A 17736-nucleotide genomic window follows, 5' to 3' on the forward strand; every position below is an offset into this window, starting at 1 on the left:
TGACAGAATAGCATCACACCACGCTATTATCGGGCGATACTTGTCGCAGATATTACACATAGGAGGGTAAATGATGAAAAACATATATATTTGGCATTTCGTACCATATGGATATCAGGAAAGCTAAGAAATTAAATTCGGACAAAATTTGTTTTCGTGAATCCACAGTTTTATTGATTTAAGTTACTTTACGTTTGGCTGCCGTTAGTTCATAGGCCATTGACCCGTCTTTCACGCCACCCCGCCCATTATGGAAACGTGCAGCCGTTGTACAAAACGAGCTGAAACATGGAAATCACACGTGTGGAGCGAACTAACCGTCAAGCTAACACACAAGCAGCATAGTTCCCGTTTAGAACTTTGATCCAATCTGTCACGGGCTCGGTTTCGCCGTCATGGGTGGCCAGCCTTATTGAAGCACTACCTTGTGTAAGTGGATTGAACTGCAGTTATCGGACCTCTGTTGCCACAACTTTATACATAGTGTCCCTGCAGTTGGAAAACAGGCTCAAATGGTTCGTTAATAACCCGAGACCACCAACGGACAAATTGTGCACATCAGGCGGCCCATTTTCTGACTTCCCCCATATCATTACCGATACCAGTAACATAGTGTTTGTTTTTAATACTCGTGATTGAGTTTGTCATATTCCGCTATGTCTGTTGTCTCTAGACCGGCAAAATGGCCTATCCCAGCATTGTTTATCTGTATGAATACGAATACTGTATTTTCTTTGAAGTATTGAAATGCATGTCATAAGTATGTACATCACATACATAAAGCAGCAATTATATATAGCTCATATATTCCCATCTTTTCGCTGCGTGAGTCCAGATGTTTAGCTGGTGGTGAACTTGTATACTAAATATTCGATCTTTTAGCAAAACAGATATGGAATTGAAATTCAAAACTAAATAAGATATACTGTACTTAAATCCAAAGGCTATGAGTGAAACAAAGGCACAATTGTAATTACCAGCACATCTATCCCGCCAAACTTCTGTACAGTTTGATCCACAAGGTTTTTCCGCACATCTTCATCGCATATGTCCCCTGTCAGAAGCAGAATCTGATAGGGAAAAAGATATTAATTAAGAGACTAAGAAGATTAGAGTTGTGATATGAGACAAACGCAAGTTCAGAAAGAAGCTAAGGGAACAACGAATTACCTGTGTCGGCACGGCAGTAATAATATTTTGGGTCGAAAATTTCAGAAACAACCTAGACACGAGAGGATTGTTGATTAACAATATAATCACCTTGTCTTGCGGAGTCCCTGCCTCCACACAGGCCTTTGCTGTGGCCTGCAGGTTTTCCTGGTTCCTTCCAGTCAGAGCCAGGTGCGCTCCCAGACCAGCAAATTCCACAGCTGTCCCCTTCCCGATACCAGAACTGGCACCTGGTGGGTTTGAATTAAAGCACCACAAAGCCGTGTGGGCCATTATCACTCCTACAACTTACTAGCAAACATGAAGACCAAATACAGTCATGCATGGCACAACGCCACCATGCAACAAAGAGTAGTAATTCAGGCCCGGAGGAGTTAGTACTAGGAACGTTGACCAGGCTATCATTGTTTACATTGTTGTGTCATAAAGGTTTATTTCCAATGACCTAACAGTCTTTTTCACGGAACAAAGGCAACGTGCATAAATGTACAATCTAACATCGATCACTGACGTATGAACAATGTATATTTTTCAATTACACTTTTATTTACCTGTAATTATTGCTACCCTTCCTCTCAAATCAGGCATCTTTTGGCGTGGTCACTGGAACTGTGAAGTCCCTTTCAACGCTAGAATATTGCTCTCTACTTGGTTCTTCCAGCGATCAAGTTTATCTATATGTATGAACTTTGGACTTTCCCTGAACTTGGTGGCAGAACAGCATCAAACAATACACCAAGCGATACTTGTTGCAAATGTTGCACATAGTAGGGCAAATGATGAACAAAAATGTAATTGGCATTTCGTACCATTTTGATATCAGGAAAACCAAGATATGAAATCCTCACAAAGATCTATATTCGTGAATCCACAGTTTTACTTATTTTACTTATTTTACGTTTGGTTGCCGTTAGTTCATTGAGTTCATTGACCCGACTTACATCGCGCGTTGGTGTAACGAGCTGTTAATTTGCAAACAGAACATGAAAGACGTCACTAACTAACCATCAAGCTAACTCAGGAGCAGCACAGTTCCCGTTTAGAACTTTAAATCCAATCTGTCACACAGGCAAGGAAGCAAGAATCAAGCAAGCTAACTTAATAAAGGTGACCAGCCTTACTGAAGTACCACCTTGTGTAAGTGGATTGAACTGCAGTTATCAGTCCTCTGTTGGCACAACTTAAAAGTCCCTGCGGTTGGAAAACAGGCTCAAATAGTTCACAAATAACCCGAGACGACCAAGGGACAAATCAACTCGGACAAATAAATGAAATTGTGCAGATGCGGCGGGGTAGGAAACCCAAAATACAGGCGAAATTCGGGAAACTTGCAGAATGCCATTGTCCCCTTTATTTTTATCCACACGCAAGGGGTGACTTGTTGTTAACCTGATGACAGAACCTTTTTTTCGCAACAAATTCCTGACATTATCTGGAGATCAGATATCCGTATCAAGGAAGATATTGTGGACATCCCACGGGGTGTAAATATGGGCCCGACGTTTTGTGAGAAAATGGAATAAACTGCGACAGGTACACGGTCACGGGGTGTACTTTTTCTCACCCGGAGACTTATGGGGTCATGCCTGTGCTACCCGGGTACCTATGGGGTCGTGCCTGAGTCACACTCTGACCCATTAACGCATGTGGAGGATTAGAGGCGATTAAGTCGCATCACTTGTTTCGTTTTCATTTTATCCGTCACACATACCTATTTGTAACACACCAACGTTAAGAAGACATTCACGTATCAACCTATCAATAAACATCCAGCCAGTGATGGATTGTGTTTCTGTCGGTTTGATTTGCTCTTGCTATGGAAACATTGATACTCTTTTAGATCAAAGGCCATTGGAGGCAAAGACACAACCTAGATGCTCAAATAACTACAAAAAACGATGTACTAATGGAGCCGAAAGAGATTTTAGTGCGTTGAAAGTCGGATTTTTAAATTCAAATGTCTAGTCCTTAGTAAGTTTTAACAACACCATCCCATTGCCTATCGACCTTCATGGAGCAAATATGCGATGTTGTTGAGTGGTTAGAACTCATTGGAAATCTGCCCGCTGATTTGTTGGTGATCCCAATGTATAAATGACTCCTCGTGCGGCTTGTTTCTGTGCTTGTTTTTACGCCCACAAGCATAAGTATGAAATCATGATAGAGATGTGCTAACATGAGCAAATAAATGATGATATCATGCAGATTGCCAAAGCCATAATATATCCGACCTGAAATAGCTTTGGGCTCCTTTAATAGTCGCATCAACGAACAGAAAATACACTTTATAACTAATGCAAATGTCCAAACATTAGCATTCATAGCAGCTGAAAGATGTTTGTACATTCCTCTAATCTTATGATCGAGGCCATTCTTGACATAACCCCTGATATATCATCACTATCCTGTTCATTACAAGCTAATGTCAAGTATAATCCCCCCGTTTTACCGCCATTGTCATTGGTTATTTTAGGAATGTGACCACAAAGGCAAAAGTGGTCTTGTAGTTAGTGTTGACTTAGAATCTCAGGGTTCTGGTTCGAATCAATGGCAGGCCCCAACGTTGTGCCCTTGGAAATGTACTTAACACCTATTTCCTCACTCGACTCAGGTGAAGATGAGTACTTAGCTTCAGTTAAGGGCGTCCTCTAGGACAAGGACGTAAGGCTTGAGGTCCAGTGTTGGAGGAGAGCAACATGTGTACACACCAAGCACGTTGAACCACCGCACGTTTCGACAAGAGTACGGGTCCATCCCGCTGTGAGTGGATTAAGCCTTACAGTCTGGTCTAAGGATTAACATCGTAAAATGGCGATAATCACGTTATGTCAATACTTCCAAAGATGTGGAAGATATTGACAAAATTAAATACCTCAAAGAAATGAATGAATTGATGAATAACTAGATAAATGAAATATTTAGTAATTTTACAATATTTCGTTCTCAAAAAGGGGGAAAATAACATTTTTGCCAGAAAATACTGATTTACATGGGTAATATACAAACATTTGAGTGAATCCCCACAGCAATACGCGTGCCCGTTTTATCCTGAACATAGAAAACGTGATTACAACATGTTGACGCGCTCCTCACATGTAAACTATTATATATATCCACGTGAATTCAGCCACCACCGAACCCTCATCTAATTAACAAGAATAATAGGCCTTGCCGCAAGCAGTGCCTTGTATGGAGGCGTCTCTCAAAGCCCCTCAGTTAAGCGAATCAAATTAAGTCAGTATATTAAGTCGGTGCTTCTGAGAACTGCGCCTACAAATGACATGACATTTCATTTCGTTGATTGTTTTCTACCAAGGGGTCTTTTCTACCACCGGACTACACGATGCAGGTTAGTGAAATGTATAAGCTTATCAAGGAAGATTTTCCTTTATCAATAATCATTCCATACATAACTTATTGCAAGAAGGGGTTTTATGATTCAAGCCAAGCTTGTCGAACATAAATATGACATATTAACGCTTCAGTTTCCTAAACCGATGTGTTTGAAATGACAGGTCCTGTTATTTTAGCTTACTTCTAGGAAGACTCCCAGCATTTAGAGAACCTTGCAATTGCCCCTGCCCAAAATAAGGCTAAAATAACAGGAATTTTCATGTCAAATACAAGAGTGCAACAAACACATCGGTGCGGTAATCTTAAGTCAGTGGGAGAGATAGTTTCTTGGGGCGCTGGCATGTTGAATATTGCAGATCAGCACCCTTGATATAGAGAATGTATTGTAACAGAGAGAAACGTGTAACGTATATTATATCGGTACGCCTTTTAAGTTCATATCCTTGTAGTTATAGTTTTCAGAATAGACTAGTTAAGTACTCATTGTATTGATTGCCTTGTCATTGTTGACATACATTGTGCCACGTACAATTGTCGAGCAATAAAGTGCATTCATTCATTCATACACCCCCCTCCCGCCAAATAAGCACCGGCTCTTCAAGACGTCTGCGAAGGAGGATATTCTACTTTAACTTATCATGTTGTTGTTTTTATGTGAATTCCGTGTAGAAGTAAGCGATGCCTGAACCTGTCCGACAGTTGAGACTGCTGATGCTGGGAGCTGGAGGCGTCGGGAAAACTGCTCTTGTCCACCGCTTCATGCACGACAACTTCTCGGCACTCTACACGCCGACAGTGGAGGACTTCCACTCACAGGTCGTCAAACAGATTGGTAATTACAATATGTATATACTGTAAATGCATTTAAGTTCGCGGGGTTTTTATTTCGCGGTAAAGAGAAAACGCAATGTTCGCGGTGGCTTTAAGTTCGCGTTTGAAACAACAGTAGCACTACAGTCATAGGTGGGTACAAAAACTTTTGCAGTACATTGCGTTATAAAGTCGTCGATGTAACCTTGCAGTCTTTTTTGGGCATTGGACGAGAATAAGAGCTTCGATTTCCAGATGGAAAGACACAAAAGTTCTGCTGCAGTACCATAACAAGCCACTAGGGGGTCCAAAATCTAATTCTTCCGGAGTCTCATCAAGACCTACTAATATGACAAATATCAGGAAAATCCACGCTTTCTCGAGCTATCGTGTTGATGCATGCACAGACAGACAGACTGACAGACACACACACCAACGTTCCCGAAAACATAACCTTTTTAGCGAATGGAATAATAGGAAGTTAAGAAATATAACTACATTGTAACTAAAAGTTAGTTTTTCGCAGTACTCCAAAAAATCATTTCTTGTCTCAACCGAGTGCTTGTGATGTGTTGTTGGGTCCGTCGCAGATACGTACAGAGGAAATATATGTTATCTGAAATTAAATGAGACATACCAAAGCCCCCCTCTCACTGGAGCCGCGGCACACTGGCGGCGTCGCTGCGGCCGATCGAATTGACAAAGCACTCAACGAATTTCATCGACAAAAACGAATCTTTTTAAGCTTTGTGTTTTTTTTTTTTTGGTCATGCTTGTACGTTTTGAATGATATTCCCATTACAAAGTCAATGGTAACACAAATTCAGTTTAGGACGCAGCAACGCCGCAAGCGTGCCGCGGGTCCAGTGAGAGGGGGGCTTTACGATCAATCCTGCTGACGGACACTTTCTAATCCACAGATGGCACTATCCAAGCGTTGGAGATTATAGACACCGGCGGTACACACAACTTTCCCGCCATGCTCGAGATGAACATCAAGATGGCACAGGGGTTTCTCCTCGTGTACTCGGACGATCAGAGGAACTCCTTCGATGTGGCGTGTGCATATAGAAAGCTTGTCATACAGCTTAAAGGTTAGTTACATTCGATCGTTTTCTGAGACAGCCAAGCATCCAAAGATGTAGAATTAATTCAAATACTTCTTTTCGAACAATTTTCTTTCGGTATAGCCTAGTCTTATGTTTCCATGTGTGAGTGGCTGAATTCACTGTATACGAGTTAGATAGTAACATGATTGCAACTTTAACCTTGAAAAACAGGACGCAAATGATTACAATTTGGACCTAGAAAAACATGACGCAAATGATTGCAGCTTTAACCCAGAAAGAAACCACACGTGGACGACGCCGAACGTTTAGTAGGTTTACTCGTAATCTGTTCCACAGAAAATCAAGTTAACAGCGTGACCTGGATCATGCAGTTCCAAGAGAGGTCATACTCGTAGCCAAGAACGTTGGTAACGTTAGTTCACGTGAATTTGAATGTGAAGTTATTTTTTCAGTTGAAATCGTTGATTATCGGTACTCAAGTCATTTTTGTTCACGGACGATATCAACTGTCTTCCCGTGCAGGAACCGAGGACGTCCCGATGATTCTCGTACAGAACAAAACAGACGACAACATCAGTAGAGTAACGACCACGCCAGGCCACGCCAGCCTTTCTGCAGTTTTCAGCTGCGCGAAGGATAATGTGAACGTTAGGCAAGTTTTCCACGCCATCCTGTCACGAGTGCTACTTCATGAGCAAACCGGCAGGAAACAGAAGAGCTCTCGTAGATGTTTCAGCCTCACTCGTGTCAAATCGTACATCATTACGAAGTGCCGCGTGACTATCGGTCACTCTGACTCACGTGTAAGAAGGGTTATAATGCAATAATCAGTGCGTGAGAGGGAGGGTATAAATAGTCTTTAATGGAAGCGGGGATAGCAGGACAACCTGTATATTTATAATGCTACAAATAGACATCAAGTGTAAGTAACGTTACTACAAGCAAATAAAGATATCTCGAGTTCTCGATAAAGTGCTAGACAGGCGATACATTTCGATGATGGCTGTAAGTAGTACAACTGTTTTTGTTGAAAATGATGTCGATCTCCATGGCATTTACTTCTCTTGAAGGTGAACAAAATAAAGATTGAAGAAATACACTGTTTCCCGCGTGGTTAGCTAAGACTTGACAAACAAACAAACAAACAAACAAACAAACAAACAAACATACGAAGAAAGTAGAGTTCCACGACCACATACCTTCGTCAAATTATACTTAACTTACCGACTGATGCAAGTACCAAATTCCCGCTATTTATCAATATGACATTATATAGCATTATCTCATCAATCATTTGAATGACATTTTTATTTGCTTAAATGATTTCTATCGATATTCCCTTCTTTCCCAGTGATATATGCCACATGTTTGAAAGTCCTATCATGGAATGTCGATGACGGTTAGACATCCAGGTACTATAGAAAATTTGTGGATTAATATACTTTCATCAAATATACATATTAGCTCATGTTACATAAACAGGAGCTAATTAGCATCTCACTATATCAATTATCAGATTTACTTATTGTTATCTTGAAATACCGAACATCAAGGAAAAAATTCCCGTCATTTGTCAGTATGGTATTATTATTATGTTCTCATCAATCATTCAGATGAGGTCGTTTGCATAATTGATATTTATCAATATTCGTGTCTTTCTCAGTGATAGATGCCACATGTTTGAAAGTGCCTTCATGGAACGCAGCGGATTTTTAAAATGTCATCAACTATGTAAATTAGATCCTGTTTGGCATAATTAGCATCTTACTGATGTCAATTATCAGAATCATAACCATAGCTCTTGCAAAACAAATGACCACAAACGTAAAACGGATTAAAATAATTTGCTCATTTATTATGCAAATTAGCTCATGATTTGCATAATAGATACCGTAACAAAAACATCCAGTGTACTGGCATCTTTATCAATTCTGTTTCCACTATTTTGATAGCAATCCTAGTTTTATGTTGTCTATTTTCTACTAGTATAAAATAAAATATACTTGTTCATTTCTAAGGGGTGCCGTATTTCCCAAAACATACATATTCATACATCTAGCACCATGAAATAAATTTGCAGGCAAAATGATGGTCAGATAATCACATATGTGCAAGGTATCTTTATTCAAGTGATTGAAAATATTCACTATATCGCAAACCATACGGGATGATTATATGATACAAGTTGTATTTTGTGGAACGATTTGTCACAGTAAGCAATCCTACTTTGTTGTAGCCACGGAGAAAATATCACTGATTTCTCAGGTATGCTGGCTCAACAATTAATGTGGAACAAAGAAAATTCAATTATGTTACTACTAGCATCTAATAAGTAACGCTAAAGCAATTTCATATTTTCTGAACACGTTGAAGAGACATGTTAAAAACCGTCTAAGTTGATGCTTTCACATTTACTGTACTAAAGAATAAAACCCATTGTTGCCATAATTTAAATACATGTCTTAAGTTGAGCTGTGGCTTGTGACAGGTCTGAAGATGCGTTAGAAAGTAAATACTTTCCCGGCTATTGTAACATGGCCACGTCACTTAATCGATTATGACTGACTTATGACAAATGATTCACAGCATCCAAATCATTAATTATCTTTGCAAAAGCCAAAGCTGGTCTCATGACTCCTTTGATGATCACAATGTTCTCAAGTTTGTTTGCATGTACCGTCATTATCATCCTTCATACGCAAATAACGACAACAACAACAACGACAAACGCTTAATGTGGCTCCATATCCCAGGTAGACACGTCTGAAACGATACAGTAACGGTTTTACCTGAATCCCGCATATTTAACTGACACAACAATGTAAAGACATAGGAAGAACATAATATATTTGCTACAAATTGTCTATCATCGTAAGTGTGTTCTTCTTCTTTTCACCTTTTCTCCTTGTCTTAACATCGGAATAATGACATGCTGTCGTAATCAAACGTAACGCATATATTAGCGGCAACACCGGCTAGAATATGCAGCATATGACAAAATATGCACCAAAAAGATACCCATACAACAATAGAAACTTCCGTGGAGAAACAAGAGGTAAGATACAATCAACAAGGTATCAACAAAGTTATGTGTGACTTTTGACAGCGATAATTACACGGTTTACTAGGAACACTCAGAACTTGGCGTCGCGTGGCGAAATGGCAGGGTGTTTGGCCCAGAACCCAGAGGTCCTGGGTTCGAATCCCTGGCATGTCCCTATGACGCTGTGCTCTAGGAAAAGGCACTTAATACGAATTGATTCTCTTCACAAGGGAAATGAGTACCTATTTGCGGTTAGGGACGCCCTTTCCTGTCCTCGATGTGAGTGGATGATATAAATTTGTACGGATATTTAGCTTGTTCTGTTCAGAACAAACTACGTGTGTTATACTACGAGGAGGCTTATCGCGCATGCAATACATACAAACAAAAATCACATCTATGACAACATACTTCATGTCTCGCCAGCGAAGTGGTAGACAATTAAAGGAATGGACGCTCCTGTTGTAAACTCAAGGAAATACCATATGGCGTGGAAAGATGGTTACAATGTTATCAAAAAAGTCGGTGACCACTAACTGTCCACCCGGTCCTACAGCAATACCCGTTGGACGTTTAACCTCCACGACAGTACGGACAAACTCCCCACGGCTTGTGAACATGTCTACTCTGTTGTTTTCATGGTTCGCTACAATGATGCGCCCCGACTTGTCTGTGCAGATATCTTCGGGAAAGAAACGTTCACCTTTGCCGAAACTGAATAGCCGACGTCCAACCTGATTGTAGACATAGACTTTGTCCTTCCCAGCTGCTGTAATAAGAATATTTCCTTCATTGTCCAATGTAATGTAGTCGACAATCTGTTTCTTGATAAACCTGAAGCTTTTATACAAGGAGCCGTCTGGTGAGATTATAGATATGTTATTGTTCGCAGCCACAATGACTTTGTTGCTTGCAACATCAAATGTAACGCTAGGATAGTCGTACTTGCCTTTTATCAAGTGCATGAGGTGGGTGCATGGCTGACCTTCTCTGCTGTACTTAACTACAAATCCAGCACAATGCAAAGATACATAGCTGGACCCCGTTACCCACACCCACCCCTTTCTGTCAACTGCAACACCGTACGGTTCCATTGTTACAGTTTGTCCATTTACACCGGGGACAATCGTTGGGAAGAGGCGAAGAAAAGCCCCGTTCATGTTGAAGACCTGGACTCGTTTGTTCCCTAAATCAGTCACGAATATTTCATTGTATCCGGAAACAGCCACTCCATGAGGTCTCACAAACTTCCCAAAGCCTTTACCTGTCCCTCCGAAAGTGATCTGCTCCGAGTTCACAATTCCACGAAGACGTTCTGTAATCAGGCATAAGAGTGTTACATGGCCCTGGAATACAGGAAAATGAAGGGGGCTGACTTGTTTTTGGTATAGCGACACTTGCACTGTGCTATAGGTAGATTTAATTATCATGAGTCGAGATATCAATTTATTATTATGAATCAGAGAATCTCTGAATATGCGCCAACAAAAAAAATGATTCCTGCCTCACCTAAGTTGTGGAACTGACTTCCGCATGACATTGTGAACAACAGGGATTTACAGAACTTTAAACGTAAAGTAACCGCCCACCTCAGTGTAAGTCGTCAGCGTCCTGTATAGTGAACGTTATTCAGTACTGCTGCTAAACCGAGATTATGACAACAACATCAATTAAAAAAATCATGACCGCACAGAAAATATAACCCAACGCTACATGATTGTTTACATATCTAAATTTAACAACATTTTTTCTTTAACTATGTTAAACCTTTAGAGTTGGATGATGTCGGTTTGGTAACGCCATTGGTGTTCACTTCCGCTTCAGGTCTGATCTGGTCGACGGGCATCGTCCTCTGTTTAGTGGACATCTTTGCTGCTGTTGTGGTGTAAGTTGTTTGCACCGTTGTAGACTCTTGGCGTAGCTTCCCTGTGGGGTCTGCCCTTGTTGTAGAAGCTACAAATAGCACAACAGAATGTAATATCCGTGTAGTAAGTATGAGTGGTTGTATAAATTGGCTTAGAACTCCATATTACTAGGGTATCAAAAATGGTACATTTCGTGTATATTTTGTGTATATTTTGTGCATCACCAGGTATACAGATAATTGATGATGCATTATTGAAGATTGTTTGTATATATTTAACAAACATTGAGTGATTACGTGTATCTCTACATAATTGTTGTATTTCTTTAGCGAATTCACCTTGTGAGCTCTCGTAGGTCCATGGTAGTGAGGTCTTTTGATAGTTTTTGGAAGTCGCAGTTGATGCTCTATTTGTGAAGTAGCTGTTACGAGAAAAAATCTGTAATATAATGTTCATAGAGATATCAGCGTGGCGTTTCCCACGTGGCACTGTTATCTATCGTTGGTGTGTGAACCCCATTGGAAGTGTGGATCGTCAGCAATCGTACACCTGTTACAATTTTTTATCGCGAAGACTAAGGTCGCTAGGTACCGTTGATTCATTGGAACAAGGGTTTCATGCAACGCAGGAGTGAACAACACATTGTTTGCCCCTTGTATTCCTTTTTACTATAACCTTAAGGTTAGGTCTGAAAGTTACCAATCAACTTTGTACGCTCACCGTGGATATTTCTGTGTGCCCAGAAGTGCAGCAGGCAGTGATACCAGAAGTTTGCGGTATTCCAACAGTCGGTGCTGGCTGTAAATAAATCTTCATTTACTTCTTGGTGTCAATTTTCAGGTAATCGATATAATATTTAACATTGGAATATCTATTGCAACAAAGCACAAACATAGCTAGCCTTCACTTAATGAAGTTTTTTTTTCTCAAAGAAATATTAATCAAACCTGAGTAACAAAGCAACAAAAACCGTAGTCTTACCTCTTGAATATTCTGGGCGTGGGTGTTGAAGTATGGCCCGACAAAGACGCAGGAGAAAATAAAAAAGGTACAAAAGACAGATGATAGTACGGCAACGCCCACGCGCCGACATGTGCACCCTGCAACACACCATAGCAACTTTAAGGCGTTGGTCAGGAACAAAAACGGACACAAGCATGGTATACTGAAACTGTTCACCACAAATTACTTTCAAGGTCGATTTTCAAAATAAAGATCGCCGAGAATAATAGCATAATTAGTGGAAAAAACGAAACAAGATTGTAATAATGTTTAAAAATCATTTTAACATCTTGCAGAACTATGCATATGCATTGAGTATGAATTTAAGAAAAACACTAGAAAGGCAATATTTGCAAATACAACATATTTCATCCATTTCCCTCCCCACATTCACTTTTTCATATTCACCCAAGTCCAGAATTGAATTTTAACAAATGTTCCCCGCATACAAGAATGGACTCTTCCAGTGGCGAACGGACCAACAAGTATCATGCAAATTTCTGAATATAAACAACTACAACCTTGCCGAAGATTTCTTCTGAGGAAGAATTTCCGCAATCTGGTAGTCTGATGCGTATTTCGTACTGTAACACATTGCGGCTGGCTGCCATGACGCCGCTACAACCACTGAGGTCATGTGTCATGATAGAGTGAGTGAACACTAAAACATACCAGTGATGCCACAATTACAAAATTTTGCTAACAAAAAGATACACAACCACTTGTAGGGAGATGAGCCTTTGTGTACTCTTGGTGTTAGCGAAAACAAGTAAACAAGCTATTAATATATATATATATATATATACAGAGAGGAATATAGAGCATTACATTTGTGATAAAAACACTGCAAGAAAAGATCATAACTTCAGTATGACACAGTATTTACAACACAGGGACGGGAGTCAGGGGGCAGTGAAGTTGTGCCCTGCACATGTAAGAGTTAGTGCTCCTAATTGAATCAACTATTTCAACCAATCAGCACCAGTTTTGAAAATGAATGGGTGGTTTGAAAGGCGCTCTCTCATTGGCTGACCGAATTAGTCCATAGGAATAAAGATGTGACCATATATGACCATACATGTATATGGCAACACCATATATGGTCATATGATGAAAACAGCCAATTATCTCTCCCAAATCCCCACAAAATCGTATTTTGAAGTGGTGTATGCCAAAAATGCGAAGTTCTTTGAGCATTCGTTCTTTGTACCCCCATAGCAAATTTCAGGTCGTTCGGCTGTAATCAAAGAGCACAGGAGGCCAAAATATACAGTTTTGGTCTGAAAATGTCACAAAAAAAACTCAAAATCATATTAAAGCCCCATATCCTTGTGCCAAAATGTCAGGTCTTTTGGCCAAAAATGACAGAAATGAATCGATTTGAAGATTTGACGGGAGAAGAAGAAAAAGAAGAAACATGGGAGAAAAAAATATATTACATCCATACTCTAGTATAGATAAAACATAATGATACAAGAAACATTCTAAACAATATTAAATGCTGTAAAACAAAAGAAATGCATCATACCACAGGCTGCTTGCTTGGGAACGTCCTGCATGCCCACCGGGTTCGGGTTAAGGGCGTTTTCCGGATTTGGAGGATGTGCACAATTCTCAAGATTTCCAGACTGTGGACCATTCTCAGGATTTGGAGGCTGTGCAGCAGTCCTTTGCTCTGGCGGGGTTGAATTCAAGTGTCGTCGGCTATTTGATATCATGGCACTTTTATGTCCAGAAAAATCCGCAGCGTCAGCATTATGTCCATCTGAGTTATATTCTGCCATGTTGGTCGAGGTATCCTTGCCTCTGCGCAAGACCTGGTGCGAGGATGAGTTGCAGTCATACGCTCCATCATAAACTACATTTGGGTAGAGATACGAAATAGCATAAGGTTCTATAACTTCGTCATCAGAGGCGACATTGTTTGGTTGTTCGTTCTCAGCTACAGCATCAATTCCTGCGTCCGTGCTATTTCTATCCTCACTCTGATGACTTGTGGATGTAACAACACTGACTGAGTTACACCCAGTCACGTCATTGTTGGCGGTTGAAGCTATTTCGGTTCCCTCCAATACTTCTTTTATTTCTGTCTCCTCTGACCATGTCCCCGTAAACACTACGTGATCCTCGCACGCGTATTGTGGAATGTTGATACCCATGCAGCTGTTATCGTTGGTTTGTCCATTTGCATCGTCAACCCCGCTCCTGGAGGTTAAGTCATCGCCATCTTCTCGTTTGTAGAGAAGAGAACAGCCATGTCCGCCAGGATTCACAGAATAGCACCTAGTGCAGAGATTCACAGACGAGTCCTGTCTGCAGGGATCCATGGAATAACACAGAGTGCACGGATCCCCATCACTGCCAGCTTGTAGAACGACGCTCTCCTCAGCCATTCTAGCCAGAAAACCTGCTTGCATCAGATTATCGTTTACGGGGTGCCTAAGTGCGACGTCGTCGGTTGTGAGCTCGTCCGCTGGTCCCAGCAGCTCTTGGCGATATGGGGCTCTACACGAGTCTGGTGTGGGGATGTGATATCTGCAGGCTTTATGTTACTATGCCCCTTTACACCACCAGACAATTCGGGACCATTCCCTTCTTCGCTTTTGATTTTCTGATGTTGTTGATCTCTTTTCTTTTACACAGCTTAGTGTTGCTTATGCAAAAGTTGTTTTTTTGCAGAGTTGAAGGATTAGGTTGGATAAGGCGTCTTACTCATCAATGATTTGCATTTTTCATACTTTTCGCAACAGTTCGCGTTGGATCCAGCTCCCTTTGAATTCTTTTTGATCTCAACATTAGAGATTAAGTCAAAAGGTTTATTTGATCCAGCTTTAGGCCCGTGGTATTTATTGTGCTCACGGAAAACGGTGATTGTCTACGCTGAGGTTGAGCAGCTGTTGTCGCTGTGCAACTTTCACCCTTTATCAATGACTACATCCATTCGTTGCCTGGTATTATATAACGTGCAAGACCAGCACTTTGGCATATTATCATCTATCTAAACGTTTCAAAGTGAAGGAAAAGAAAACTGACTGAAAAATACCGTTAAAACTACCATGAGCATCAAACAGTCTTGGACGGCTTTCCTCTTTCCTTCTAGTACCGGTAATGCATCCTTTCTCCGTATGTAAACAAACTCATTCGTATGCACTTATTTGTTTGTTTGTATGTATGTATGTATGTATGTATGTATGTATGTATGTATGTATGTATGTATGTATGTATTTATGCATGTAAATATATAGTACACCTTACAAAAGTCGCTGTACTTTTGTTGTGCCAATAAAGATTGTTGTTCAAAAACAGTTGAGAAGTTTAAATACTTCATTTAGAATATCTGTATTTAGACTGTGCACCATTATCTGAATTTGGCCCTAAGTGTTGTTTACTGTTGTTATTTCTCTGTTATTCTGCACAAAATCATCATTTCAACTAGGGTTACATCCTTCCATGTTGCTCAATGTATCATTGCTACTCGTTAAGGGCTCATCTTACATATCCCCAGCATCATTCTGACTCATAGATTAGATGCAACTAGCTTCTTCATATGCCAGATTAGGACAGAGATACACAATAGCATAATGTTCTATAATCTCGACTTCTGAGGTGATATTGACAGGATTTTCGTTCACAGATTCAGCATTCCGTTTTGTTTTCGTGTTAACATGTTATTGCCACGCCCATTTTGCAGACGTGTGGCTGTAACAAGCCGAGAGTTATATGCGGTCACGTCGAAAGGCGTGTCTTCGATTTTGCCTGAAGCTTTTTCAGTTTCCTCCAAATCCTCTTTTATTCTTGTCTCCTCACACCTTGTTTCCACATACCATAGCTGATCATAGCTGAAACGAAATAATGTAGATTTAGATAGCATCATCGACGGTGTTGTACTGTTGATGTACTTTGTCTGTCCGTTTCCAACCTTGACCCTCCTTTACACGGTAAGGTCATCGCTGTGTTCTCGTCGATTTCTTACAGAACCACCCTGAGTGCAAAGAACACAGTAAACACCAGATTGCCAAACTACGCACTCATCAGTTGTAGCCTCCACCCCTTCTTACACCAGACATATCGTTTACTGTGTGCCTTAGTGTGACGTCTGTTAACGTTTTAATTAAGCTCGTCCACTAGTCTAAGCAGCTATTGAAGAAACCTGCTTCTGTACACGAGTCTGGTGGGGATTCGAAATCTCCAGGCTCTATAGTGGTCTGCGCTTTTTACACCACCAGACACAGCGACAACAACTGCTCAACCTCAGCGTAGACAATCACCGTTTTCCGTGAGCACAATAAATACCATGGGCCTAAAGCTTTTTTGGACAAAATGTGCATCAAAACTTTTACTTAATTGTGCACTTAGTTTACACAAGCTGTTTTGATATTGAGAATTTAGACATTCATATTGGTGCAATGTGTATAATTCTAGCATAGCATAATGCTTTTGACAGTTCATCTTTATCATAACAAAGCCTCTAACATTTCCTTTTTTTTTTAGAATAGCTGTATTGAATATTAGACTGTTGATTATAATATTGGAAGGGCAACCAGGTCTCTGCCATTGTTATGCTTGATACTTGCCACCAAATAGACTTTTCCATGATGGTAAACCTGCTCATGTGAAAAATCGGGCTTGTGTAAATGCAAAAAGTGCGTACCCTAAAATTTTTTATTTGTTGTATGTCAGTTTATTTTCATTGGAAGTGTAACCCATTAGATTGCTTATGTTGTATGTAGTCTGGGTATCTATGTTGTTATTTTTGCTGTAGTTTCCAAATCTAAGATGGCATACACAATACATGTATGACGGCCTACCATGACGGCTTTAAAATTCTGTTGTCTCAACCGAGCTAAAAGCACTAGCAATAGTGAACTTTTGGTACATATGCGTGTTGACACATTTGACGCCAAGCGTCGGAAACTGATGTACATGTATTTGTTTGTATCACGGCTGTTAGGGTCTGAGAATTGCATCATTAAGCTGCTACTCCGTTCGAAGGCCTTCCCGCCGGGTCCTTTTTGGCGACATTACTGTCAACTAGTTCGCCCTCGTCCATTGTAAATACTTAGTCATAGTTTTTAGTTGTATTGTTGATGTGTATGTGTCTGTCAATATGGGCCGTCGAGCCCGAAATAAACAATAAATGAATAAAGAAATATCTGGCTAACTCTTGGAAGTTACTAATGAACTGTTCTCAAAGTATGATGTAAAAGATGAGAATATGTGTGTCATTTCAATAATTTGAATTGAAAGCTTAGATTTGGTACCGGGTTAGCTTTTGCACAAGAGATGGGTAACTTGAAAGAGTTTAGTTTGCAAGTAGCTATTTTTGAAAAGTCCATTCAGGCATGGGAGGTTCAAATTCAGAGAGTTTAATTTTGGGGTGGAGTGTTGTTGGGATAGTCCAAGTATTGGTGGTAGTAACTTT

The 17736-nt window shown here is 40.3% G+C and overlaps 2 protein-coding genes across 2 annotated transcripts; one reads left to right on the plus strand and one right to left on the minus strand.

The window, feature by feature from the left end:
* Nucleotides 1-147: 147 nt before the first annotated feature.
* LOC136427430 (uncharacterized) lies at nt 148-1875 on the minus strand. Its single transcript, XM_066416270.1, has 4 exons — nt 1722-1875; nt 1261-1400; nt 978-1070; nt 148-706 (listed from the first exon to the last, which is right to left on the minus strand). The coding sequence occupies exons 1-4, from the start codon at nt 1756-1758 to the stop codon at nt 623-625; spliced, it is 354 nt and encodes a 117-aa protein (XP_066272367.1). The 5' UTR covers nt 1759-1875; the 3' UTR covers nt 148-622.
* A 2986-nt stretch (nt 1876-4861) lies between these two features.
* Nucleotides 4862-6433, plus strand: LOC136426825 (GTP-binding protein Di-Ras1-like). The gene is made up of 2 exons (XM_066415545.1): nt 4862-5356; nt 6255-6433. Exons 1-2 carry the CDS (start codon nt 5203-5205, stop codon nt 6431-6433), a joined length of 333 nt encoding a protein of 110 aa, XP_066271642.1. The 5' UTR covers nt 4862-5202.
* Nucleotides 6434-17736: the final 11303 nt, after the last annotated feature.

Source organism: Branchiostoma lanceolatum, chromosome 2, assembly GCF_035083965.1.
Source record: "Branchiostoma lanceolatum isolate klBraLanc5 chromosome 2, klBraLanc5.hap2, whole genome shotgun sequence".
NCBI classification, from domain to species: Eukaryota; Metazoa; Chordata; class Leptocardii; order Amphioxiformes; family Branchiostomatidae; genus Branchiostoma; species Branchiostoma lanceolatum.